Source organism: Prunus mume, linkage group LG7, assembly GCF_029339155.1.
Source record: "Prunus mume cultivar Tortuosa linkage group LG7, ASM2933915v1, whole genome shotgun sequence".
Lineage (NCBI taxonomy): Eukaryota > Viridiplantae > Streptophyta > Magnoliopsida > Rosales > Rosaceae > Prunus > Prunus mume.
In genome coordinates this window covers 614,728-641,777 of record NC_142704.1, presented here as the reverse complement: position 1 = coordinate 641,777, position 27,050 = coordinate 614,728, and the positions used below count along the sequence as shown (strand labels likewise).

The 27,050-nt window shown below is 39.5% G+C and overlaps 2 protein-coding genes across 2 annotated transcripts; one reads left to right on the top strand and one right to left on the bottom strand.

Annotated features, from left to right (window-relative positions):
* Positions 1–15,627: 15,627 nt before the first annotated feature.
* On the top strand, positions 15,628–17,388 carry LDOX (leucoanthocyanidin dioxygenase). Its single transcript, XM_089055652.1, has 2 exons — positions 15,628–16,453; positions 16,667–17,388. Exons 1-2 carry the CDS (start codon positions 15,924–15,926, stop codon positions 17,229–17,231), a joined length of 1,095 nt encoding a protein of 364 aa, XP_088911778.1. The 5' UTR covers positions 15,628–15,923; the 3' UTR covers positions 17,232–17,388.
* Positions 17,389–20,466: 3,078 nt separating this feature from the next.
* On the bottom strand, positions 20,467–23,020 carry LOC148915161 (DNA repair protein XRCC3 homolog). The gene is made up of 2 exons (XM_089042090.1): positions 22,862–23,020; positions 20,467–21,685 (listed from the first exon to the last, which is right to left on the bottom strand). The coding sequence occupies exon 2, from the start codon at positions 21,500–21,502 to the stop codon at positions 20,612–20,614; it is 891 nt and encodes a 296-aa protein (XP_088898216.1). The 5' UTR covers positions 21,503–21,685; positions 22,862–23,020; the 3' UTR covers positions 20,467–20,611.
* Between the last annotated feature and the right edge of the window lie 4,030 nt (positions 23,021–27,050).

Genomic DNA, 27,050 nt, shown 5'->3' with positions numbered 1-27,050 from the left:
AGACAAATTAATAGAAAATTTTTATAATTGATGTTGAGACAAACTTTGTACACCAAATACAAATGTGGAAGACCCCTGACTATGCCTATTGGTGTTGAAATTGTATATTTATTTATTTATTTATTGTTAAAATATTAGGCTATATGTGTATTTAATTTTTTTTTTCCCCAAACCTTCCTGGGCTACAGGCAAGGGCAGCCCGTGTCTTGGTTCCGCCCATGAGAGAAAGAATGAATCAGACCAAAAGAAAATATACAAGACGATAAGAAAACATGGTTGTCATGTCATGTGGTATGGCACATGTGTTGGTATCAAAAAGTTGATAACTAAGTTTGTGACGTAGTATTATTGTATTATTATTGCATATTTATGTAAAATTTATTCATTGTTACAAAATTATATATATATAATTAATTAATTAACTATCGATCATGTCAACTCTAGACACTTTTCTTGTCAAGATTGAGTGAGCAAGATTTTTGATGCTTTAGGATTTCTGATGCTTATGATCAAAAAATGCCATTAGCTGAAAAAGCTCTTTTCTCATCCGTGAGAACTTCTCACCGTAATGGCGATTCATTCTAAGTTTCAATCTTAATCCCTCTCCCCAGATCCCGAGTAGGTGGTTTGATATGGCCCCATCAAATTTATTTCTCTTCTTATAACCCTCAATCCCCCATTAGATCTTGCTCTTAACTGCTCATTAAATCCTTCGTTGCTGCCATTTACTCCACCAATTCAACAATGAATGAACTCCAAACTACCTAAGAATCTTGCTTTACTCCACACCTCAGCTCAGCCGATTAACTCCACCATTATCACACCAACGATTCACCAGTACCAAGAAACCAAATACCCAACCCCCAAGAAAATAGAAATTGCCACAACACAGAGTTAAATTACTTCACGTCTTTAAAACACCAGCTCACCATAAGGCCTTCTCATTGTTAACCATCATCCTCAACCAAAAGGCCTTCAACAAACATAATCAGTACCAATCATACACAAACTAGCGTAGAAACGTACCACTCCAACCTAACACCATACCTGCCCCTAACCTGTCACCAATGGCCCAAACAAACACGGAAGATCTTGCGCTACAACTGGAAGATGTGCTGACTGTTTTGAACCTGGAACAAGGCCCTAAGCTCCTGGGAGTGGTGATAGCTGACAATACGCTGAACAGGGAAGCGGTCAAGTCCATCCCTAAGATTGCTTGGCAATAGCGTGGTGAGGCCAAAATCACATGGGTCAAAGATAATGTTTCCGCGATAACAGCTTAGGACGAAGAGATGGCAAGGAAGATTTTGGACAATGGTCCATGGTCAGTAATGAAATTCTGCTGCAGTATCCACTGCTGGCCTGAAAACTCGGCTGTGGAAGATGTCCAATTCACTATGGTACCATTCTGGGTCCAGGTACGAGGAGTGCCCTGAACTTATGCCACATGGAAAACGTGGCGAAAATAGGCTAGTGTCTAGGTGAAGTCATTGATTTTGAAGATCATGCTCAAGCCCAGAGGATTCTTGAGAATTCGAGCTCTCATCAATTCACTACCCCAACTCCCCACTGGCTTCTAGTTGACAAGAAGAGATGGCATTGAGTTTTGGGTCGAATTCCAGTTCGAGCGACTTTCTGATTTCTGCTTCCAATATGGAAGGTTGGGTCATGCCCTGAAAAGCTGCACTTTTATCCCCCGACAGGAGGGCAACGCTGGGTATGGAAAATGGATCAGGGCGACGATCATCCCTGAATATTGTGGGAGCAAATATTTCCGTCTCCAATCAGGGCACGTCACGTGGAAAAGAAGATTATCTCTTAAATTAATTAATTGAACCAGTTTATCTGGTCAATTAATTAATTGGGATAAATATCTTAATTAATGAGATATTATCTTTATTTAATGAGATAATACTATTAATTTAGATATTATCATAATAAAGAGAAGATAATATCATTAATTCAGATATTATCTTCATAAAAAGAGATAATATCGTTTAATTTAGATATTATCTTCAATAAAGAGAAGATAATATTATTAAATCAGATATTATCTAAGTCCGACTCGATCCCTACGAATTTGGGTAGAGAATAAACTCAAGCATATTCTCTACGAAACCCTAGCTCTGAGGCTCCTATAAATAGACGACTTCATTCATCATTCAAGGTACTTCGAAAAACCCACATCTAAACCTACTCTTAATACCCGAGAAAAATACCCAAGCTCTCTTTCCCTCTCCACTCTCCCTCTCTATATTTTCTCCACACGGCTCAGGCCATCACACACGGCCCAGCCACTGCTCACACCATACATAAACTCCGTACTTTGCTTAGCTATTGTTTTCCTACAAACACTTGATCTAACTTAGGCATCGGAGGGCCTTTGGCCAACACCCCTAGGGTGTGGTCTATTTACTCCAATCTTTTTAACATGAATCGAGGAAGAGAGAGAAGGAAGATCGAAGGTTGAAGGATCTATAAGCGAATATTCTCCCGTGAGATTATTTGCACAAACATTTGGTGCTTTCATTGAGAGCACGAGTTATACTCAACGCGTGCTTAAGGAATCCGTTCCTCCTATTTTCCAATCCACCGAAGCCTTCCAAACAACCATGGTTGGAAGCAAGCGACGAGGAGCAAAGCGTAGCGATGGCTAAATCCACGACGGCCCAAAGCCACTCCACCCACGATCCCGCGATCGACATGGTGGCACCACCACCTCCTACCACCATGCTACCTACTAGACCGCGGCCGGATCCAGCAACCTCCGTGACACCGCCACCGAGCATGGTGGAACCTCCCATCAAGGTTGGCTTGTTACCACTACTGACTTAGGCCCGGTCTTGGAGCAACTTCAGCGTTCCTCCATTGCCTCCACGCCGACACACGCTCCTGGGTACACCTCCAATGAAACCCTAGCCCGTGTGCAATTGGGCTCCACACGCTTCTCTCCTCTCGATCCACAAAGTCAAGCAGATCTTAATATGAGAGTTGACCAGCTAGCTCAAAGAACGGACGACCAAAGCGCTCTGATGAGGCAGCTCCTCAATCAAATAAGCGTGGCTCAAAATCTTGGCCTTGGACAATCAGGCGCAAAGAGAAGAATAGACGAACGCACCGGTGGGCAGCTCAACGGGCACCAAGCAGGTCGAGCAGGAGTGAGCAGGACAAAGGGATGCACAACCACGTGATCAGCTTGCCGACATGTCGCGAACATCTGCGAGCCACACACAAAGCAACGTACGAGAAAGGCTAGGCCCACGACTTGACGTCCGTGCTCGCCTGGGCCCGCAGAGAAATGTACTTCAAAGGCTAGGCTCCTAGGGAGGTCAAGGCAATCGCTACAATGAGGATCGTGAAGAGAGGCGCTCTGCTGCCCACTCGCAGAAAAATATTCACGAGGCTAGGCCCCGGGAGGTCAACCATAACCCTCACAATGAGGATCGTGAAGAGAGGCACTCCCGCCGCTCTCGGAGAACTAATTCGCCGTCAAGCTGCAGAAAATCCCTTGCAAACGCAGTCCACCAACACACTCCTAGGCAGCCCGGACGAGAGGACCGACCCTCGCGGACCAAAGAGGAGGTCAATCAAGATCGTCAATCGCAAAAAGTCGCCAACGTGATCGACCAAAGAATGTGCGCGAAGACGTTGAGAAGCTTGTGAATGACCGACTTCGAAACTTGAAGACTAGAGGAACTCGAGGATGCACTACGTAAGGAGATGGACCAGCGATCTCTACTTCTTTCACCCTTGAAATCGAGCGCATCGCTTCCCCGGCGATTCTCAACGCCCGTTACGCATTTCAAGGAGATTTCGATCCCGAGAGCCACCTAAAACACTTCAAAGTGTCATGATCATCTACAAGGCCGACGACGCCTTACGATCGATGTGCAAGGCGTTTGCAATGACCTTGCAAAGAGCAGCTCAGATGGTTCCACACCCGCTATCCGCCGGTGGATCAGCTTTCAAGGAGCTTGCCTATGTCTTCACTAAAGAATACACTTCTTATCGGACGATCAAGAAGAACCCGATCATCTGTTCAATATGTGCAAGAAGCCCGAAGAATCCATTCGAGATTACATCAAGAGCTAAAGCGAAAAGGCCAACATCGTAGGGTGCGACGATCAAATCGCATCATCCGCCTTCAAGAAAGGTCTTCCACAGAACACGAGTTATACCGCGATGACTATCACTCCCAGCCGGACTTTAGCAGAGGTCTTCGCGATCGCAAAAGCGCTACAGCGCTCTGGGATGACGATCGAATTGCCGCGAAGAAGTCCACTCGAGGAGATCGGCCGACCAAGAGGTAGGCCAAAGAAGCGATGAATTTAGCAACAAGAATAAGGACAAGCGTGAGTCACACCTATAAGGGACGCTAAGGCGGAGAGAACTACACCAAGTTCACCATCCTTATACATCAAATCCTAGCCCAAGTGAAAAACAAACCTTGGGTAAGAAGACGCCACCCTTGAAAGGAGATCCGGACATAAGGGACATTAGCAAATCAGCCTTTCATGGGACGCATGGACACACTACGAACAAGCTGCTTGAATCGCTCAGGTCATGGTCGACGGAATCCATGCGAGGCGAGAGGCGGTGCAATCAACATCCTACAATTGTGATTATCAGCGGATGGGCTTAGAGGCAAAGATCAATAAATCGCCAAGTCATTGGCCGGCTTCAATGGAGCAACAGCGGTTACCGTAGGCATGATAGAGCTAGCGTCTCGCCTACACTGTAATCGGCTAGCCATAAGCGTTCAAGGTCATTGATGAAGTCTCACCCTACAATGACATTCTAAGCAAACAGTTCCTCCTGTGAATCGAGGCATATATAAAGGAGTAGAACAAGCGGAGGAGAAAGCAAATCTAGTTCTGGCGGCGAGCAGGCCAAAAGGAAAGGAATAACTACTCTCAATAGCAATAAAGAATCAGGACCAAGTCGAGAGAATCCGTCAGGAGTCTATCCTGAAGAAGGATGGAAGCGAGAAGGACTTTGAGCTAATACCCTTGATCACGACAAGCCGATAGAATAGCGAGGATCGGCTCGCGCCTAAGCGAGGAGGAAAAGGCGGGCTTGTAGCCTTCCTCGAACAACAAAGGCGTATTTGCATGGTCACCATATGACGCCATGCCTTGCATCGATCCCGGATCATCTGTCGCCTACACGTCAACGGACATCAAGCATGTAGCGCGGAAGAGGCCTAACCGCCCCTGAGCGGGTCGCAATCATTGAAGCCGAGATCGACAAGCTTCTAACTGCGGTTTCATTGAAGAAGTCTTATCTGCGGAATGGTGGCAAACATTGTTCTAGTAACAAAGAAAGATAAAGGCACAGTGGAGGATGTGCGTCAACTATCGACCTCAACAAGGCATGTCCTAAATATAACTTTCCACTACCGAGAATTGATCGACTCATCGATTCAACTTCCAGCAATGCTTAACTGCTAAGTTTCATGGGCTACTCCGAGGCTACAGCGGATCATGATGCATGAAGGCGACAAGGCAAAGACCTCTTTCATCATCGAAAAGAGGTACCTCTTCTGCTATAAGGTCATGCCCTTTGGGTGAAGCAGCAGGGCAACCTACAAAAGGTGGTGAACAAAATATTCAAGGAGTAAATCGGCAAGACTATGGATGTCTCGTAGGGCGACATGCTAGTCAAAGCTCCCGAACGAGCAGAGCACATTGAGAATCTTGCCGAGACATTTAGCCTACTCCGAAAATACAACATGAAGTTGAACTCGAGCAAATGCACATTTGGAGTCTCGTCCGGCAGATTCCTTGGATACTTAGTCACCCAAAGAGGAATTGAGGCACATCCAAATCAAATCAAGGCTATACTCAATATGAAGTCACTTGCCACAACAAAGGAGATACAAAGTCTAACGGGTAGGGCGACAGCTCTCAACCGATTCCTTTCAAGATCTACCGACAAGTGCAAGCCATTTTTGAAAGCTTTGAAGAAGGGACACAAAGACAAGTGGGATGGCGAGTGTGAAGTAGCTTTTCAAAACTTGAAAACTTACCTCACTTCACCTCCATTACTCTCAAAACCAATACCAGGCGAAGACTTGTACACCTACCTAGCGATGTCAGGCTCGCTGACTCGGCTCTCATCAGGAAGAGCTGGGGGCATAGCATCCGATATTCTACACTTTAAAAGCTCTCCTTGATGCAAAGACTCGCTATCCAGAAAATGGAGAAGCTCATTTTTTTGCTTGTGGTTTATGCGAGAAAACTAAGGCCCTACTATCAAGCACACGGTTATTATCATAACAAATTTCCGTTGAGATCGATCCTTCACAGCTAACACTTCTCGACTCATGAGAAATGGGCTATCGAACTCCCAATACTGACCTTCTCTACCGGCCGAAGTGCTATAAAAGCCCAAGCTTTAGCAGATTTTGTTGTAGAGTTTACTCCGAAACAACCAAAGAAGAGAAGATGGTCACGAAAGCAAGGAAAAAGCATCGACACCTCCCCACTGATTCGAACCTACCTAACGACATGTGGCGATTACATGTAGACAGACATCAAATCACAAAGGAGCGGGAGCAGGAGTCGTCATAATCACCCCAGATGGAACCTTGTTGGAACAAGCTATCACACTAGGCTTTTCTGCTTCCAAACAGCGAGACGAGAATATGAGGCATTGCTTGCGGTGCGCCTAGCGTAATGTCGATCAAGAGATTGGCCATCTACTCAAACTCCCGGCTGATCACGAATCAAGCCTCAGGCGAGTACATGGCAAAGCATCCAAGAATGGTCCAGATGCCTCAACAAAGTCCAAGGACTTTGAAAGAATTCCCTACTTTCACCATCCAACAAGTTTCACGGGTAGAGAACACCCATGCAGATGTGTTGGCGAGCTTAGGATCAAGCTGGACACCCAATTCAGACGCTCAATCCTAGTTGAACACCTTAACCAGCCAAGCATCGAAGAAATAGAGCCAATCGACTCAGGTGCAGATTGATGAGGACCACAGCTAGCAAGACCTCATCATCGACTACTTAGTGAATGGAAATCTGCCAACGGATAAATCCGAAGCTAGGAATGTCCAACAGAAATCTGCGAGATATTACATGCAAGGCAACAAGCTCATTCGCAGATCATACTTCAGCCCTCATCTCACCGCATAAAGTACCCTCAAACACTTGGGGTCCTGCGTAAAATTCACGGCCAGTGTGACAACCACTATGGGGCGAGACCACTAGCCTAGAAGGCTCTAAGCGACAATGTAGTCACAGAGACATCAATACAAGTTCAAAGCTTTTCTTTCCAATGAAGTGTTCACAAAAGCAATCGACACGTCTCCGGACGTAGGCCAAAAGGGTCACACACATCGACACGTCTCTGGACGTAGGTCAAACGCAGGTCACACACATCGACATGTCTCCGGACGTAGGCCAAACGGGCCACTATCGCCGACCACGTCTGGGACGTAGGCCAAACGGGTCACACATCGACACGTCTCGGACATAGGCCAAGCGGGTCACGCACATCGACATGTCACTCGGACGTAGGCCAAACGGGCTACTATCATCGACACGTCTCCAGACGTAGGCCAAACGGGTCACACACATCGACACGTCCCCGGACGTAGGCCAAGCACGGGCCACTATCATCGACACGTCTACGGGCGTAGGCCAAGCGAGTCACACATTGACGCATCTCCGAGCGTAGGCCGCGGGCCACTACCATCGACCACGTCCCGAACGTAGGCCAAGCGGGCCACTATCATCAACACGTCTCGGGCGTAGGCCAAACGAGGTCATACACGCCGACCGTCTTTGGATGTAGGCTAAGCGGGTCACTATCGCCGACACATCTCGAGGCGTAGGCCAAGCAGGCTACTATCATCGACACGTCTGCGGGCGTAGGCCAAATGGGTCACTCTCGCCGACACGTCTCGGACATGGCCAAGCACGGCCACTATCATTGACACATCTCCGGACGTAGGCTAAACATGCCACAACCCAGCGAACACTTCTCCTATTTAGCGCGATCATCAGATCCGGACCATTCGCTTTCATCCCTCGACATTCTCGGAAGGCGGACCATTGTCTTTCTCTCGAGACTCGCTCGGCAACAATTAGCGACCACCGCCAGCTCTAACCTTCTTGTTGCCGATCCGATGTCACCCACCGCTGGTCCTTGCCTCAAAAAGAAGGCGAAGAAAAATATCGTGCTCGACTTACCTTAGGATGCCGGCAACTCCTTTCTTGACAAGCGGTACAAATTCTCCAAGATCTTTCTCAAGTGGAAAGTAGAAAGTTAAGTTTGCAATGTAAGAAAGAGTGAAGAGAAGCCTGTATTTGTACAAGTTGGACAACGTCAGAAGGAATCGCAAGCTCATTCCCTACAGGGAATCCAACTCAAGAAGCGATTCGAAGCCTCGCCAATTAGTAATCCGATCTACAAAAGCCCGAACACGGTTGGAAACACGAAAAAATAATTTCATCTCCTACATACCACACAATCGCCATAAGTCAGTGGGGCATTTGTGAGAGCAAATATTTCCGTCTCCAATCAAGGCACGCACGTGGAAAAGAAGATTATCTATTAAATTAATTAATTGAACTAGTTTATCTGGTCAATTAATTAATTGAGATAAATATCTTAATTAATGGGATATTATCTTTATTTAATGAGATAATACCATTAATTTAGATATTATCCTAATAAAGAGAAGATAATATCATTAATTCAGATATTATCTTCATAAAAAGAGATAATATCGTTTAATTTAGATATTATCTTCAATAAAGAGAAGATAATATCATTAAATCAGATATTATCTAAGTCCGACTCGATCCCTACGAATTTGGGTAGAGAATAAACTCAGTATATTCTCTACGAAACCCTAGCCCCGAGGCTCCTATAAATAGACGACTTCATTCATCATTCAAGGTACTTTGAAAAACCCACACTAAACCTACTCCTAATACCCGAGAAAAATACCCGAGCTCTCTCTCCCTCTCCACTCTCCCCTCTCTATATTTTCTCCACACGGCTCAGCCATCACACACTGGCTCCGGCCACCACACACGGCTCGGCCGCCAGTTCACACCATACATAAACTCCATACCCTTTGCTTATGTATTGTTTTCCTACAAACACTCGAACTAACTTAGACATCAGAGGGCCTTTGGCCAACACCCCGAGTGTGGTCTATTTACTCCAATCTTTTTTACAGGAATTGAGGAAGAGAGAGAAGGAAGATCGAAGGTTGAAGGATCTATAAGCGAATATTCTCCCGTGAGATTATTTGCACAAACAAATACCATGACCCAAACCGGAAAGCTTGTTCAAACCGGAGAAAAGAAATGCGGGAGCAGGAAACCCAAAGAAGGCACAAGGGATGACAACTCATAACAATGAGCCGCGTAGAGAAGACATGAGGGAGGAACACATTCTCCACCTTGATACGAGGAATAATGGGCAAAACCGGGATAGTAGGCCGAGTGACTCTGACACTGATCAACAGATCTCCCTTCACATGGGTCACATCTCCTCACGTGGCTTATTGCGAACACCACATCTCCTTATTTGCGCACCCCCAATAGCAACACAGATCAAATCCTTCTCTTGACTAAGGATAATGGGCAGAAATCTCCATTTTCACTGCAAGAATTAAATGTCATCTCTAACTCCAGTTGATATGCAGTTGGAATTGAACCTTGGGTTCCAAGGGTTTGGATGGAACATATGAAGGTTCAATTATCAAGGGGACGAACAACGATGGAAAATGTGGCTAGGCCTGGGCCCAGCGTGGGAAGTGAGTATTAGGAACTAGCTTAACACGGCCCAACGATCAAATCCTTCTCTACTCTTATGGGCCATTAGCTTAACACGGCCAACACCAAGAATATCCACACCAATTATGAAGGCATCTTTTCAACCAAAAAAAAAAAAGATTTGTGATGCTTTCTCCAGATTGGCCTCATGCACGCACAACAGAAGGTGCCCACGTGGGTAGGTGGGGTTTTAGTGTGTGACGCGTTTGTTGCCATGCTATTTGGATGTTTGCAATGCCAATGCCTTCGGAATTTGTGTGATTCTAACTATATAATCAACCACCTGGAAATCACCTCACTCTGGCATTGGCTCCATGAAATCTGTTCTTCCCAAGCTAGTTAGAGTTGACAATGGATCTCGTCCTTGTTTGTTGTTTCTTTTCTCTTTTAGCTTATTCATATGGTTGTACTGGAATCTCTTTGTCTGCTGGTGTTTGTTGGGGCACCCTCTTATTTCCTTTGTGGATTTGGGCCCTTTGTTGATGTTGTTCTGTTTGCGGTTTCTCCGCCTATTATTAAGGCATCTTTTCAAACAAAAAAAAAAAAAAAAAAGATTTCTGATGCTTTCTCCAGATTGGCCTCATGCACGTACTACACAAGATGCCCACATGGGTAAGTGTGGTTTCAGTGTGTGACGCGTTTGTTGCCATGCTATTTGCATGTATGCAATGCCAATGCCTTCTGAATTTGTGTGATTCTAACTATTTGTGCCATGAATTTTAATTTAGTTATGAGCCCACTAATCTTTGAAAGTGTTCAATTTGTCTTCTACTGTCAAATTTGTCATTAACCCACTAATCTTTTATGAATTTCAATACGTTTGGTACCACAAAAAAGTTAAAACTAGCAAAACACCAAATTCAAGACGGAAACTCCATTGAACCTGTAAACATTCTTAATCATGAATAGGGTTTTTTCTTTTTTTTTCTTTTTCATGTCTGTGTTGAATTAAATTATATATTACTACTAAATTGACAAAGAGTAATGTTATACTTATCATATTTTTATACCACATGATGTGGCATGTCTATATCATATGCCACATCAATTAAATGAATGAAGTGTATTTTAATAAATAAAATTAGAAAAACAAAAACTAGTATTTTACATGATGTGGTATGTACATGTGGCATGTGATATGAAATTGTGGTATAAAAATGTGGTAAGACTAGTATTATTCATTGACAAATACTAGTCTTCGAGAGAAAAGAACAACATATACGAACCGATTTAATGATTTGGTTTTCCTTCCTTGCACGTCAGGCCGAGAATTCAATTCTTCTTGCCTCATTAACTGCACGTGTGGGGGTTGGGAGGATGATTAGTTGGACTGGATAATTTTCCAAGTTATGCTGAAAATGACTGTTAATATTAAATTGTTTTATTTGGTTATTATGGTTGTAATTGCTTAATTCAAAAAAAAAAACATAAGTATCAGATTTGACTTGGAAAATGACTAACCTGTGAAAACTGTTAAATGATTGATATACGTGGCTATATATATATATATATATATATACAGAGAGCTTTCATTGAGGGATTCCTTAAATAAGCTTATTTGAGGGACACCTCTTATAGGATCTACTCCAGATTGTATTTTACTAATCCAAACCATCTATTTTGTAGATACTCATTCAAAGATCATCTCTACCAAAAATTACTTGAATCCGATATCATTTGACCACTCAATTGAGTTATTGAAATTTTAGTACTTTCTTAGAGCACCATGTTCATTGATTTTGTAAGACACAATTGGATGTCAAAACAGTTTCCGATTTGTCTAATTTTTTGTAAGGATGATCCATGAATGAAGGCCTAAAAATAGATTGTTTGGATCATTGGGAAAAAAATTGTATGGTACCTTAAAGGGCGTCCCTCAAATAAAATTATTTGAGGGATCCCTCAATAGAAAGGGACTGTATATATATTGGAAGAAAAGCTAATGATGAAATATTTTAAAAATTAAAAATAATAAAAGCTTTTGACTTTTGCATTTTTTTTTTACTAAACCCCATGTTAATTTTTTTTTTCCCAGTAAGTAGTGTAAGAATCAATAGAGTTTGACAAATGTTGTTAGAAGTATATATCAAAGAACAAAATACAGATTTTGTGTCACAGCATAAGTTGGGAAAAAAAAATAAAGTAAAAACAATTCAAATTAAATGGGTTTGTACTTGGGCCTGAGTATGGACACTACCCAAGCACGGGCACGATCCATTTCAATGTGGATTTAGGTTTTAGGTTGTGCTGGAATAAATGATTTTATTAAATAAGCCAGCACGACGTGCCCCGATAAAAAATAGGTATAGGGATGAGTTCGGGGAATTTTTCAGGTTTGATATTCGGGGAGGGGCAGGGATAGTATTCTAATCACCAACCTGAACCCTCCTCGTTTAGATTATATATATATATATATATATATTCATATTAAGATGTGTGATGGTGGTGCTAGTACCTCTATATAATGATGATCATATCTTGGACATATAGTTTTGACATTATTAATATAATTTTTTTTCTAAATAATCTAGATTTTTAATTAAATACAATTAAATTGATACAAATCTTGTGCTAGTGTTTTTTAATCGTTCAATAATATCACATATTTGTAGGGATGACAATGGGTCGAATAAGGGGTGAGTAGTGGCGGATCCAGGAATTTACATTCTGGGGGTCAACATGTAAAAGGTAAAAAAAAAATTTCATACAAAATAGACCCATTGAAATGAAACGATAATATTCTAATTCATAGTTAATAGATAAAAACCATACAAAATACTTATGTTCATCATTAAAGAGAACTACATCAACTTTAAAAAAGAAGAAGTCAAACCAAAAATATCTCTAAGAATATGATAATAAACCAAAAAATTAGCGCAATCCTCTTTACCTCCCAAAGCGTCTCGTCCTATTTGACTTAAAAGATGACATATATTAGCGCAATCTTGCTCGTTTTAGGGCATTTACGTCATTTTTGAGATCCGTCGTCGTTTTGATTTTGGGCTTTATCTGCATTCCTTTTGGGCTCTAACTCTCAAACTTTGGACCCTTATGAGTACTGCCTTAAGGGAAGCTTATTCAAGTAAATATTTCTTCAATACATAAGAGTTAGGTTATTCTTGTAAAACTCTTTGTGAATTGAACATCTAAGGCTTTTTAACTAAATTGACCTTAGGTCACTTTATTTATTCATATCATACATGGAAAATTTTTTTTATGTAAAAATATTGGCTAAGTATGAAAAATGATTTTTTAGAATAATCGTTTTCTCAAAATAATTTTTGGCGGCTTTTATTCCTCACACATCAAATAAGAAAACTTGATTTTATGGGATTTTAGTATGAAGTATATTGACTTAATGAGCCATCATTTTTAGCCTAAATCGTATTTTACACTAAAATCGATTTTTCATATTTTGATTTGGTAGGAATTTAATTTTCTAATATTTTTCTTTGAATCCAAATGAGAGGTACTTTCTTATTTACATTGTAAACTTAAGTAAATTGAGTAATATAAAAATAAATGAAAGTAAAAGGACAAAGACATTTACTTATATGTTTAGAATGAAAATAAGGCAATAAAAGGGTATGATGTGCTGTGCTGTGCCCTCTGGAGCATTTCATCAAGCAGTTTGTGAACAATTTGCAGGGGTCAACATCTTCACCTCCAATGGTGAATTTGGGGCTTACAGTGGTCAATTAACTCCTATTGCCCCTACGTGGATCCACCCCTGAGTATGTCATTCCCGTCTCCATCCCCGTTAGGCATTTTACCACAATCCCCACCTTCGCACCTATAATATTTCAATCAATCTCTGCCTTCATTGGAGAATGAGTTCCTTGACCTATGGATAAAAAAAAGAAAAAACAAGTCAAATATGACAGACGAGGAAATTAGTGTTGTTCGTACTGTCCATAACGGTGCCACTTAAAAAATAATAATAATCAAGGGCACAACTGAGAAGCATGTTTTATGTATCATATTAGGACGTGAGCCTATTTAAATAATTTAAAATTTTCAAAAAAGCATCAGATATAGTCATATTTAATACATCAACCGTCTTTGCAGTAAGCGATCGAATCAAAACACATTATAATAATATAAACAATGGAGTTGCCCTAGATTTCGTCCAAGTAACCTATCCATGGTTCCTAGGTTTGTTTGATGTACACCACACAAATTAGCTTGCAACTACCCCAACTGTGTTTACTTCTATTATATGAGTAAATAATTCATAGATGTGTTGAAAATTCATAGTCGCTCTACTCCCATCATCCATCATAAACGGTGACTGTTTTTAACTCTTTTAATTATTTATCCCTTATTATATGTTTTCTTATCAAATTGTCTATCATGATATGTTGCTACATCATCGACCCAAATTATTAATTAGATGAATTTTTGTTTGAGTGTACTTCGAAGAGTATAGTTTAATAACATAACATATAAAATTCTAATTAACAAGTTCTTATAAACAATAATACTTTGCAGACAACGAGAGAATTATAACTTGCAAGAAAGACAAAAGGCAAAAAGTGAAGCGGAAAAGATTTGGAAGAAAGTAACAAAGATAATAGGCAGGTAGACTGACTGAAAGTTGCGTAGTTGACACACACGAGGTACCAAATCAACCAACTTGTCTTCAGGAGACTTCTTCTGAGTCTTCCCTCCAGGCCCCAAATCCAAGAAAGAATCAAAGAAAATAGAAATCATAAACTTTCCAAGAGACTTTTCCATCTAACCCGAAACCATCTAAACGGGAATTCTTTGGGTGAATTTGACCAACCTAACAAGCTTACATTACATCAAATACGTTAATTATCGTTCGGTATAGCGAGAGTGTCTCCGCTTTATTACAGTTGTCAAAGGAGGTCATGCATCCAAATGTCAGCAACGAAAGGTTCGATAAAATAGCAGCCATGCATTTAGTACGAAAGAGAGGTGCGATGTTTCCTCTGTTTGGTCTTGTTGAGCCCTGTTTGCTTACTGGTAGGTAAAACGTGCTCAACGACACAAGCGATATGTGGTGGTTTTGATGGGAATGGAACCTCAACTCCCGCTGATCTGTGGCACCAATTCAGGCCCATAGTGGATGAGAAAGGATCTTTCTAGCTATTGGTTCTCTCAAAAACCAGAACCTAATTATAACTGCTTAAAATTAAATATATTAAACGTGTAAAAGTCAAAGAAGCAATAAAATTCGAGATCACAATGGTACTTGTACGGACTTATAGCTCTAGTGGCAAAAAACATAGACACTTACGACAAGAGTTTAACTTTTGCCCTTTTCTATTGAATACAAAGAATGTGGATTCACGAAACCAAATAAATTATTAGGGTAAGTTAGGCTCAAAAGTTTAAAATATTAGCAAAAGGCTAGTCTCTCAAATGGATAAAAGTAATTACACCTGAGATTGATCGTGTACTCGATTCTCCCCTCCCAATATCATCTCTACAGCACAAAGTTTGGATTTTTAGTCCAGTGAAATAAGGTACAATTGGAAGTGGTTCCAACACAACTTCTAGAAACTGAGTTAGTAATAAACATGTGCCCTTAATCTATATACCATGCTTGGGGGCCCTCTTTGTTTAAGGTAGCCAAATGTGTGATTAGTTATTAGTTTTTAGACCAAAAACATAAAACAAATTAGTTTCAAGAACAATGCATTTAAATGCTATAGTTAGGCACATATGAAATTGAGAAGTGAAGAACAGAAGTCTTGTAGCTGGCACTGTTTGAAACTCTGAAAGGACTGTTAGAATTGTAGCTTACCCTCCAGTCAAACCTCCCTTGTATGAGAAGTCTGGTGGGTGAGAAGGTCACATGGACAACAGACCCAAAATCACACAAAATCAACACAAACACATTCCCCACTCTCTCTAACACACACAGACACTCTCTCTTGTTGGTAAGAAGTTCCCCTTGAAATATCTCTGTAAGCACCTCCAACTACTAATTTGGCTATACACTACTATAAAAGCAACATTACTAATACACCATTAAACCATTGCTTCATCAATCCACCATAATAAAATATTATAGGCCTGCACTTTTAGTGTAAAAAAAAGCTATTAAAGAAAGCTAGCCAAGAGTTCAGAACTTACGAAGAGCCGGCTGCCAAAATGGTGAGCTCTGATTCAGTGGACTCAAGCTCTGATTCAGTGAACTCAAGAGTTGAGACCTTGGCCAGCAGTGGAATTGCAACAATCCCAAAGGAGTACATCAGACCAAAGGAAGAGCTCGTAAACATCGGTGACATCTTCGAACAGGAGAAGAGCACTGATGGGCCTCAAGTTCCCACCATTGATTTGAAGGAGATAGACTCTGAGAACGAAAAGGTGAGAGAGAGATGCAGGGAGGAGTTGAAGAAGGCAGCAGTGGACTGGGGTGTCATGCATCTTGTGAACCATGGCATCTCCGATGAGCTCATGGACCGTGTCAGGAAGGCTGGGAAGGCCTTCTTCGATCTTCCCATTGAGCAAAAGGAGAAGTATGCCAATGACCAGGCCTCTGGCAAAATTCAAGGCTATGGAAGCAAGCTTGCAAACAATGCCTCTGGGCAGCTTGAGTGGGAGGACTACTTCTTCCACCTTGTATACCCTGAGGACAAGCGTGACTTGTCCATTTGGCCTCAAACACCTGCTGATTACATGTAAGTACTCGAGGGAAAAAAAAAAAATCTTATCATGCTTAATTGAATGAAAATTTTGAACATATCCTAGAAAATAACACAACATTCTTTAACGAATTATCAATTGTTTACATAACTTTCTTTTCATAGATATCAATATTCTGTCTTATCAACAATTTTGTTTTTTCAGACCCTCAATATTTCTGTTAACATAGATAGTTAATACCTTTGCAGTGAGGCTACTGCCGAGTATGCTAAGGAACTGAGGGCGCTAGCAACCAAGGTACTGCGCGTGCTGTCACTTGGGCTGGGATTGGAAGAAGGGAGGCTGGAGAAGGAAGTTGGGGGGCTTGAGGAGCTTCTCTTGCAAATGAAAATCAACTACTACCCAGTTTGCCCTCAGCCAGAGCTTGCACTTGGTGTTGAAGCTCACACTGATGTCAGTGCACTCTCCTTCATACTCCACAACATGGTTCCTGGCCTGCAGCTTTTCTATGAAGGCAAGTGGGTCACTGCCAAGTGTGTTCCAAATTCCATTGTCATGCATATTGGGGACACCATTGAGATTTTGAGCAACGGTAAGTACAAAAGCATTCTTCACAGAGGAATGGTGAACAAGGAGAAGGTGAGGATTTCATGGGCAGTTTTCTGTGAGCCACCAAAGGAGAAGATCATCCTTAAGCCGCTCCCGGAAACTGTGTCGGAGACTGAGCCGCCAATCTTCCCACCAAGAACTTTTGCTGAGCACATTCAGCACAAGTTGTTCAGGAAGAGTCAAGAGGCTCTGCTCAACAAGTGAAGCTACTTATATTAGTTATCATATTATTGTGAAATTATCGTACTTATGAAGCCATTTATGGCTTAGTTTGGATGATATATCTTGGTTGCCATGTATCTGCTCTTCTAGCTACCGTCTACCTGCTTTGTTGAATAATATTTATTTTATTTCCCTTGTACCTGTGATTAATGGCTATTTCTAGTCCAGATCTCATTATATGGGTGGTCTCATTTATCTTATTTTATGTAACTTGGCATCTTCAAGTTTGGTATATATGAATATGAGTGCTTCATATTGTTTATTAAGCTGGAAAATTTACAAGTGAGATTGCACCAAGGCAACCATAATGCAATCCATTTTAATATTTTGGAAAGATAAAAATGTCTTTTTTCTTTCTTTCTTAACTAATGAGAACAATTTCTTCCTTCATTTTTTTTAAGAAGATGTACCACTTACCCATACCCCGTCAGAAGCACACATGATCCAATGATTTATATTAGATACATTATTTCAATTCTATTTCGAATACATTTTACCCAAGTGTATTTATAGTTTTTAATCTAATTTAGCTTTATTATAAAATCTATCATAATGGACCCTAAACGAATTTACTGGATATTAAGTGAGTTAATAAAATTGACACAATTTCCCTAATAAATCAATAAATAAATGGACACAAATTTGTTCAGAGTTCAGAAATTTATGGACGTCCCCTGGCATATTATAATGATACAACATACTATGTTTCTAACTAGTTCTTGATGTGGCCAAAAGAATAATATTATGAGAACTGAGGTACGATAAAAATTAAAGAGCAAAGTTGAGGACAGTCGTTCACGCGCATATTGGTGACTTTATGGACGGTGACTTTATGGACGTTGATCCACGACGGGACAGAAATCCATTCACAAATTACGTAGTCAAACTCAAGGCCAATATCAACTATAAAGTCCTAATCTCCTAGTTATATACGAGGGTGGTTTTTGAATTAAACCACCAGTCTATGGCATGGTCTCAACCAAATTCTGGCGGGACAGACGATTTGAGGTCAAAGTATTTATATAATCATAAAGTTATGATTAAACTTTAGATTACAACTTGTACTTAGAGCATCTCCACCCAAGCTGTCAAAAGCCAGGTGGAGTGCTAAAAGTCTAGAAAAGGTGGTTAACTCATATTCACCCGAAGTGTTATATCCGACATGTAAATAACGTTTTCTAAACCAACGACAATTTTGACAACAAGTAACAAAGACGTTATTTCAATTATCGAGAGTTTTTTAATGAATGGACCCCACATGCTGTGTATAAAAGTGACTTTTTCAAGCTTACATATGCTTTTCTCTTACCATATTTTCTTTGTTTTTTATTTATTCTTTAATAAAATAATAATTTTATTTAACAGTTCAGATGGAATAAGAAGTTGTTCATGATGTTAAGTTAAATAATTTTATTTAACAGTTCGGGTGGAATAAGAAGTTATTCATGATGTTAAATTAACACCTAGCCGTCAAATTCAAATGTGATGTTTTTTATTTGACAGTTCCTTGGAAATGCTCTTACCATTCCAAATTATCATAACACTTAAAGTTTTGACTGGACTTTCCAAAAAAGTTCTTTGCGTCAATGGAGTGTTCTCTCTCTTTATTCATTTGCCAAACCCTGATTTTTGACTGACGTTTAACCTTACTAATTTTTGTCATTTACCACCAGCAACCAAGTTGAATCTGTAAGCATAAGCAACAACGGAGTTTTCCACGTCTTTTCATAATGCATGGACAATTACTCAAAAGTATGTGATGAGTAATAATATATTCCATCAGAACATCATATGCAGTAATTAATATTGCTAAACAAAATTAACCCAACTGATGGTTTCCTTTTAGAGATCTGTTTCTTAACTCAGAAAACTGTTTTCATTCTTTCCTCAACGATCGATTAGTATATTCCTTTGAGCTCTTTTTTCGTTTTTATAAGTGTTATTTGTATTGTAATACCATATATGCTTAGCATATGTAACAATAAGGAAGAAAGAGCTGAATGACGAATCTAATTTCACAAATTATAACTGGACAACCAAAAAACACAAAGCTTTCCTCATCTCACAACGTTAAGCAACCGATTTAAAGCGCACAAATGATGAGCAAACAATTAAGAAATTATATATACGGATGGGGCAAGTTACCTTAAATATACTTGTGATATAACGAGAGAACATGATGGTATGATTGATCATGGAACTGAAAGAAAGAACGTGATACCATCAAGAAAGTTACGGTTTCCAATCTCAAAATTAATTGGCAACAGCAGAGCATCCCAAATATCTTAATAAAACACAAATTTTGCATATATACAGGGATATAAACACATCACACCAAAACTCTCAGCCACATTAAGTGCCTGGAAGGTCGAATATCTACAGGGATATAAACACATCACACCAAAATTTTACAAAGGATATCAATTCTCCCAGCACCTTATTTGAAGTCAGCTGGCTGATCATAAGTTTTTGTCAATCTCTGTTGGAGCTCAGACGTATCAATGCTTCTCCTATCACTCACCTGTGTATTTACACACCAAATATGAGGTATTGATGGAGAAATGTTCTCATGTCAGACTGCTTTGCTTTGAAATGGTAGTCGAAATTTGCAATCTGACAATATAAGTATTTGTCTGGTAGCATAAGTACTCTTCTAAGAGAACTTTAGCCATGGTTGATAGACAAGATACTTTTTACACAAGCGATATTATAAAGGAGGGGGACTCAAAAACAGAAGATCTAAAGTGCGTGAACCACTTGAGCTACAAACCCCCTTGCAGTAAGGATATTTAAGTAGCCAAGAAAAGAAAAGTGGCAAATTAAGTCCCTAACTAAAGTCGAAGACTGTTGCCAATGATTCTAACCGTCATGGTGACATGTTATGTTACTATATTGTGTATCAAGACCATTGATTAGTCGGATTATGTCCGAATTCAGTACAAAATGCTGATTAACAGTTGTATATATATCTCGAAATTTAACACATATTATTTGAGAAAATTAACTAGCTAGCTACCGTACCTTGAGATATTCGAGGGGGAGTTGTGATCGAAGAGATGCATAAAGGGTGGCCATTTCTTGTCTTCTTTGTCGTTCAACGTCTCTATGCACGATCTTCTTATTGCCCTTCGGGTTTTCATCATCAAATTCACCAAAAGTGATATTGGATGAAGATATTGATGCCTTGCGCTTCTGCCCAGATTTTGGCCTGCAAGTGGGATCACGACCATCTTTAGATGGAGTCGGTGGAAGGAATTCATTTTCTTGAGTTGTGTGCTCTGTGTAGGGAAGGCAGGAGATTTGGAACAGCTCATTATTTTCCATATATTTTATCCCCAACACAAGTCCTCGCAATGCAATTATTAGCCAATTACCGTCGATACTCCAACTACGCCTTCTTTTGTGATTACAAATTGAGCTGATGCAGGGGCCAAATGTGGGGAAAAAACAACATTAAGTCTCCTTTGTGTTTGACTGGATATACTTGTTGAACGTGCATAAGGACTGTTAACCCCAACAGATTCCTCATGCCTTGACAAGAACACCCTTGAATTGACGCAATGTGCCCAAGCCAATCCCAATGCTGGACTAACCCGTCTGGCTGATGTATGCAAGCACTCCAAGTTTCCCAATCTCACCCCATCTATTCCATCAGCTGGCCCAATGACATCCACCACCTGGTTGGTCAGAACCACTGCCACCCCAAACTTATTTGCCAAAGCCTTCAATTTCCCGGAAATCTTGAAAAACATTTCAGACCGGCGTTTCAAATCAGCGGGTGTTCTGTCATATTGTGACCCGAACAGTGCAGCAATGGAATCAATGACAATGAGCTTTACAGGTAACCGGGTGTGACCAATGCCCATAAATGTTTCTATGTCTCGAAGCACATGGACCATTTGTTGTGCATCATGAACGGCATGAACATATATGTCTTCCAATGGGTTCAACCCTATCAAGTTGGCATGTGATGCCTGATAATGGTTGGCTAGTTGCTGCAGTCGACGAAGTGGGAAGCTGAATTCTGTGTGTATGTAGAGGGAGGACCCTCCTAGTCCGCCATGTGAGGGTGGGAGCTGAGCTCTTACTGTTAGTTGGAGACAAACTTGGGTCTTTCCAGAACCGCTCTCCCCCACCAATTCTGTTATGGAGTTGCAGGGTATGCCGCCACCCAAGCAGCCATCTAGTATTGGGCATCCGATGCTTAATTTAGGGGTTGAAAGAGGAAGGACCAGGAGGTTTTGTGGTGTCATTTTTTCGAAGGAGTAGTAGAGGACCAAAACAACTCCCCTTAAACCTTTCCAACTGCTCTGAACTGAACTTCTCCTTAATTGCAGTAATGGCGGTCTTTGTGTATGACAAGGACAATGCCTTTCCTTGAAACTTGTTCTTCTCCGCAATCATGAGCTTTACATTTGAACCCAATCTTCAAATCCCTGCACAACAAAATTATACATACGGAAATTAGATATACAAAAAGGTTGCGTCCCTCCAATCCATGCATTCATTCAGTTATCTTTCAAAACCAACACTGTCCTCCTACTCTAATATTCACTACTCAGTACAAGGAAAAGCTGTAGAGAGGACAAAAATGAGATGACTGCAATTTGCAAATAATATAGAACAATCCTTCAAGAAATTGAATGCACAGTTTGTTTGTAAACTCAAATATCTACAATAAAAAGTCCTATGAAATAGTAGCAAGCAATTTGACATTGAAAAGTTATCCTTCTTCCATGTATATAAAACAGATAATAAACTGTATATGAGAAGCAAGTCCTTCAAGCTTATCAAGCAATCACCACCAAATTCAGTATGAAATAATCATAAACTGCATAATGGAAGCAAAAACCGATCATTCAATCACAGATACCAAAACAGATAATTCAATCATAATGGAAACACTAAGCCCATCACAGAAAATGGAAGCCAAAACAGAAACCCATCAATGGCTCAAAGAATTCTGGTGGGACATACGATTTGAGTTCAAAGTAACTACATCAATAATAAGGTGTGATTAGAATAGTACTCTATGACTTTAGACTACAACCCTAACTTGCCATTCCACATTTTCGTAACATTTAATTATAAGATTAAAGTTATGACTGGACTTTGAACCCAAAAAAGTTCTTTGGGTCTGGAGTATTCTTTCTGTTCATTGATTTTTCAAACCCTGCTTTTTGATTCATCACTAATTTTGGTCATTTATCACCTGCAATTGCACTCTACTGGCAAGTTGAATATTTGATTGGGAAACTTTTACTTTTGCATTTCTAATAATATATTTCCATGTAACTTTTTATTTATTCATTTAAGTTCTAACTTCCTAGAATATGAACACATAAACAAACATTAAGCATATTCTTTCATTCACACATAACACCACCTCAAGCAGAAATTTTCCTCCTGTAACTTAATTTTCTTATTTTATATAAAAACCCCCATAAGGGAATGTTCATCCTAAACCCCTTGTTTTGCTTTCTCATGAACCAAAGAGCCAGATACAGCTAAACCCCCACAAAACCCACAACGCGTACATACGCAAGCAAAAAATAAATGCAGACACTCAAATTTGTACATATGCACCATTAAGACAATTACAAATTATGTACCTTGGCCTAAAGCGTCTGCTATTGCCATTGTTTGGTGCTCGAAAAGTCTCCGAGCCTTCTGGGTTTTTGGGGAGTCAAATTTGCTGAACACTGACGCCAGGTCTAATTTGGGAGTATCTGGGGATTCTAAAGCTTTCTTGAGATTTCTTCATCCAAAAAAAAAAAAACAAAAGCTTTTCTGAGAGTTTGAGCTTCTGGATCGATATGGTTCGGCCCATATTCGTAAACAGAGCAAAATATATATTTATTTGGCCCATAATCAAATAAATAATATTGTAATTGATGTTATCTTCTATTTTTGAGCTTAGTATTAAATTGTTAAAACTGATAAGGGTATATTTCAAATTTAAAGGCAACGGTGGACAAAATGATTTCTCTTAATAATAACTAACTTTTGAATAATTATATGGGAGTTTCACTAAAACACCCAAAATGGAGGTTGAAATTATAAAAAAATCCAACACCCAAAACACTTTATAAACACACCCAAAACCCATCATTATACACACTCAAAATCCATTTATAAACACACCCAAAAAGTTGACTTTGGGGTTGATTTTGGGTGTGTTTCTATGTTTAAATAGTGCTTGGGTTTTTTTATAAATACATGTCTAGGATTGGGTTTATTTATAAATTTGTATAATTATATTTCCCTTATATACGGTGAAAGATGTTCTAAGTTTGAACTCCAAATTATCAAACAATTGTCATTGTTATAAGCATTTGCTAATTTCAAATTATAAAATGTTTTATGGGAGAAAAAAAAAAGTTTAGTGCTATTCTGTTTGGATGAAGGAATTGCAAATTACATAGAATTCTAAAATGACGGAATTTAGATTTCCGTCATTTCAATTTCTGGCAATTGAAGATTTCAGTGTTTGGATTTATGTATGTCGAATTTTGTAAATGACAGAAATTGAAAATTTCAATGTTTGGATAGCTCATGTAAATTGTAAATGACAGAAATTAAATATTTCGAAAGAACAAAAAAATGATAACCGACATAGAAGTATTCCTCGAAATATAAAATAACATATTGTTTTATTAACTAAATAACTCAACTTAAACAAACAAAGCATATTAGCAAACCAAATCACTCCCCACATGCAATAAACATCAACAACATACTTTCGTTTTTCTCAATTGGGAGTGCCTTCAGCATCTAAAATTGTTTGTCATTTTCTATCAGCCAAGCACATGCTTTGAGTTGTTTATTTTCACTAAGACCTGGTACTGCTTGTACTTAAGCATATACCTCTGCTGGATCATGATTCTTAGTATTAGAATGGATAAACTCTTCAAATGATAAAGTCATTCTAGCAATCGAATAAGTAATAACATCTTTGACAACACCTCTTTTCTTTGTAGGAAGAATATCAGAAGAATTTGATGCACGATTTCTTCTCTTTTGACCATTTGTTGAGGTTGGTGAAATATCATCAATAACATGAATATCTTCTAAATCTTGTGGATCACCATCCAAATCAACACGATGAACTTCATTAGTAGGAGTCATAACCTCAGTTGCATCTGCAACTGTTTCAACACCCTCTCCAGTGGCTCTATCTTTGCCACACAAATCTACTATATTATCCCAATTTTCTATAACTTTTAATCGAAAACCTCTAGCATCATCATGAGACTACCAAACAAATAATCAAAGTCAAATAAGAAAGAAAGAAGACCAAAATCGATTTTCAGCAGCATATAACAATCAATAAAGCTTTTTGTTTCCTTACAGAGTATATAAAAAACATTTCAGCGGCATAGGCTTTTTCTTCAGAGTAAGGAAACGAAGGGTAAAACTTGAATAAGGCAATAACACAAAGAGATAAAGCTAGCAAACAACTACAGAGTTGTACCATAGACACAAATCACACACCAATTTCCATGGGCATAGAGTATTTTGTTAAAACTTCCCAAAATCTAGTCATAGTGCCTCAAAGATCACAAAAACCATTCATAAATTTACTCAGAAATACCCAATTTTGATAGCCATTCAGAAACCATAGTAACCCTAAAATAGAAAAATATAAATTGAATGAGAGAAAGGCTTGAAGACTGACCTTCAAATTTTGGGGTAGGTCGACCTATCTGTTTTCTTATCTCCACTAGGAACATCGCATTGGAAATAGGACGGGAGTGGTGACCCTATCAGCCTTTTCCACTCGATAAGCTATACCGACACGAAGATGGCTCCATACCCTGAAAAGCCCTATTAGAATCGAAACAGACCAATTACCAGATCCACCTATCATCGCTGGCATAACCATAAAAAAGATCATTAAAAAAGCGTGAGCCGTTATTAAAACATTATAAAGTTGATGATTACCACCAAGAATTTGATTGCCCTTAGCCCGAAACTCGTTCCTAGCATAGACTTAACTTCTTCTTTCTTAGCGCCTCGTTTTTACGGGTGAGCAAACCACCTATCTTGATTTCCCTACGGAATTGAATTCCAGGGCCTTGACTTTCACTCCTTTCCTACTTGAGATAGATCTTATCCTTACTTGACTGCCAATCCGCTTGAACATTGAACTGACTTACTCAACAACTTCCTCGCTCTCCCCTTTCTCCATTCTATAGAAATGGAATCTCAGGTTGAACTGAACTTATTTAATGGATTGTGGGTCAGTCAAGTAACGAGGAACGCTAGTAGGAATTTCCGTCCCTGCTGTCCTTAGTGAACGTGAACCTTGAAAGAAGTCTAGGAGCAAATTTGGTAGGAGTTGCTTGCCCAGTCAGAAAGCTAGGATCACAATCTTTGTCCACTCTAAGGAAGCCCCGTCTCAGGCGAAGGTTGCTCCGTATTCTCTTATTTCATAGAGCCTCTCTCCGTGGAGGAATGAATGAAGGTAACTAAGCGCAAGGAATGAATGAGCTCATCTTGTAAAGAATGAGGAGTGCACGGCTACACTATTTACTATAAAAAATATGAAAAAAGACCCTTCTAGTTGCATTAGTTTATACTTTATAGATATTAATTTGGTATAACCGCACGCCTAAACCCAAATAAAATACGTATATGAATTTGGTATAACCCGCACTATGGAAATTGTGAAATTACACCTATTTTGGTGGAAATTAAACTCGGGAATTTGATGTCTCAATTTCCATGATTTTTTCCTAGCGTCATTTAATAGATTCCGCGGTTAAGTTGCCAAACAAGGGAATTGTCAATTTCTCCTATTAAATTTCTGACTTTTAGCTAAATTCCGAGTTATTTTCCCTCATCCAAACAGAGGGTTATAGTTTGACTATAACATACTGAATTTAGTGCGTAGAGTGTACCCTTATGGGAATTGTAATATGTTGAATGTTGCCTCCGAAAAGAGTGTGTTGTAAAAATGTTAACTCGCAATTGTACGGGCCAATTAGTAATATAGCAAGACAAGTACGAGGTCGTACCCACGAGGACTGAGAAGTTAAAATTAGTTATGTACTTAGATTACCAAATTCAAGAAAGTAGGAGGTTAAGTCTAAAATAGAATTTAAAGCAAGAGTGATTGTAATTGTTGAACAAATGAGGCAAAACGAAATTTCAAACAAAAGCAAAGTGAGAAAATGTAACAAAGAGTGTTTTTGTGGGCTGGAAAACAGATTGGGAGACTAGGGCATTCGATTCACCATAACAGTTCAATTCTAGGTTATAAGGAGTCAAGTGACAAGTCTAATTCGGATTCAAAGATTGATTCTAGCTAAAGTATGATTAGGCCATGGTGTCTGGTCCTAACCTTGTGTTCCTAATTCCCTAACTTGATCATTTGTTGTCTAACCTAAATTAAGCATTAGGAACTCATTAAGCATAGAAGAACAATTTAAACAACCAAGCATGTATCTAATCCCTGTTGTCGAATGTCCATACATACTTTTCTTATTCATAGTTCAATTCGAATCAAAGCATGGTGTCTACTCTTGATTCAAACCAAGATAGCTAATATACAAGTTCTAATGGTGATCAATCATCCAAACAAGCATATTAACTGATAAGCATAATGAATAAGAACATGAATCATGAATCAAACTTGAAACTCAAAACTTCAACTTATAAACCCAGAATATTCATGTTAGGTTACATCGAAGTCCTAGTTATGAATTTAGTTACTCATAATGGAAATGAAACTTAAACAGAAATGAGAAAACATAATGAATGTAATAAGAGTGGAAAAACCCATTTCTGAAGTTACTT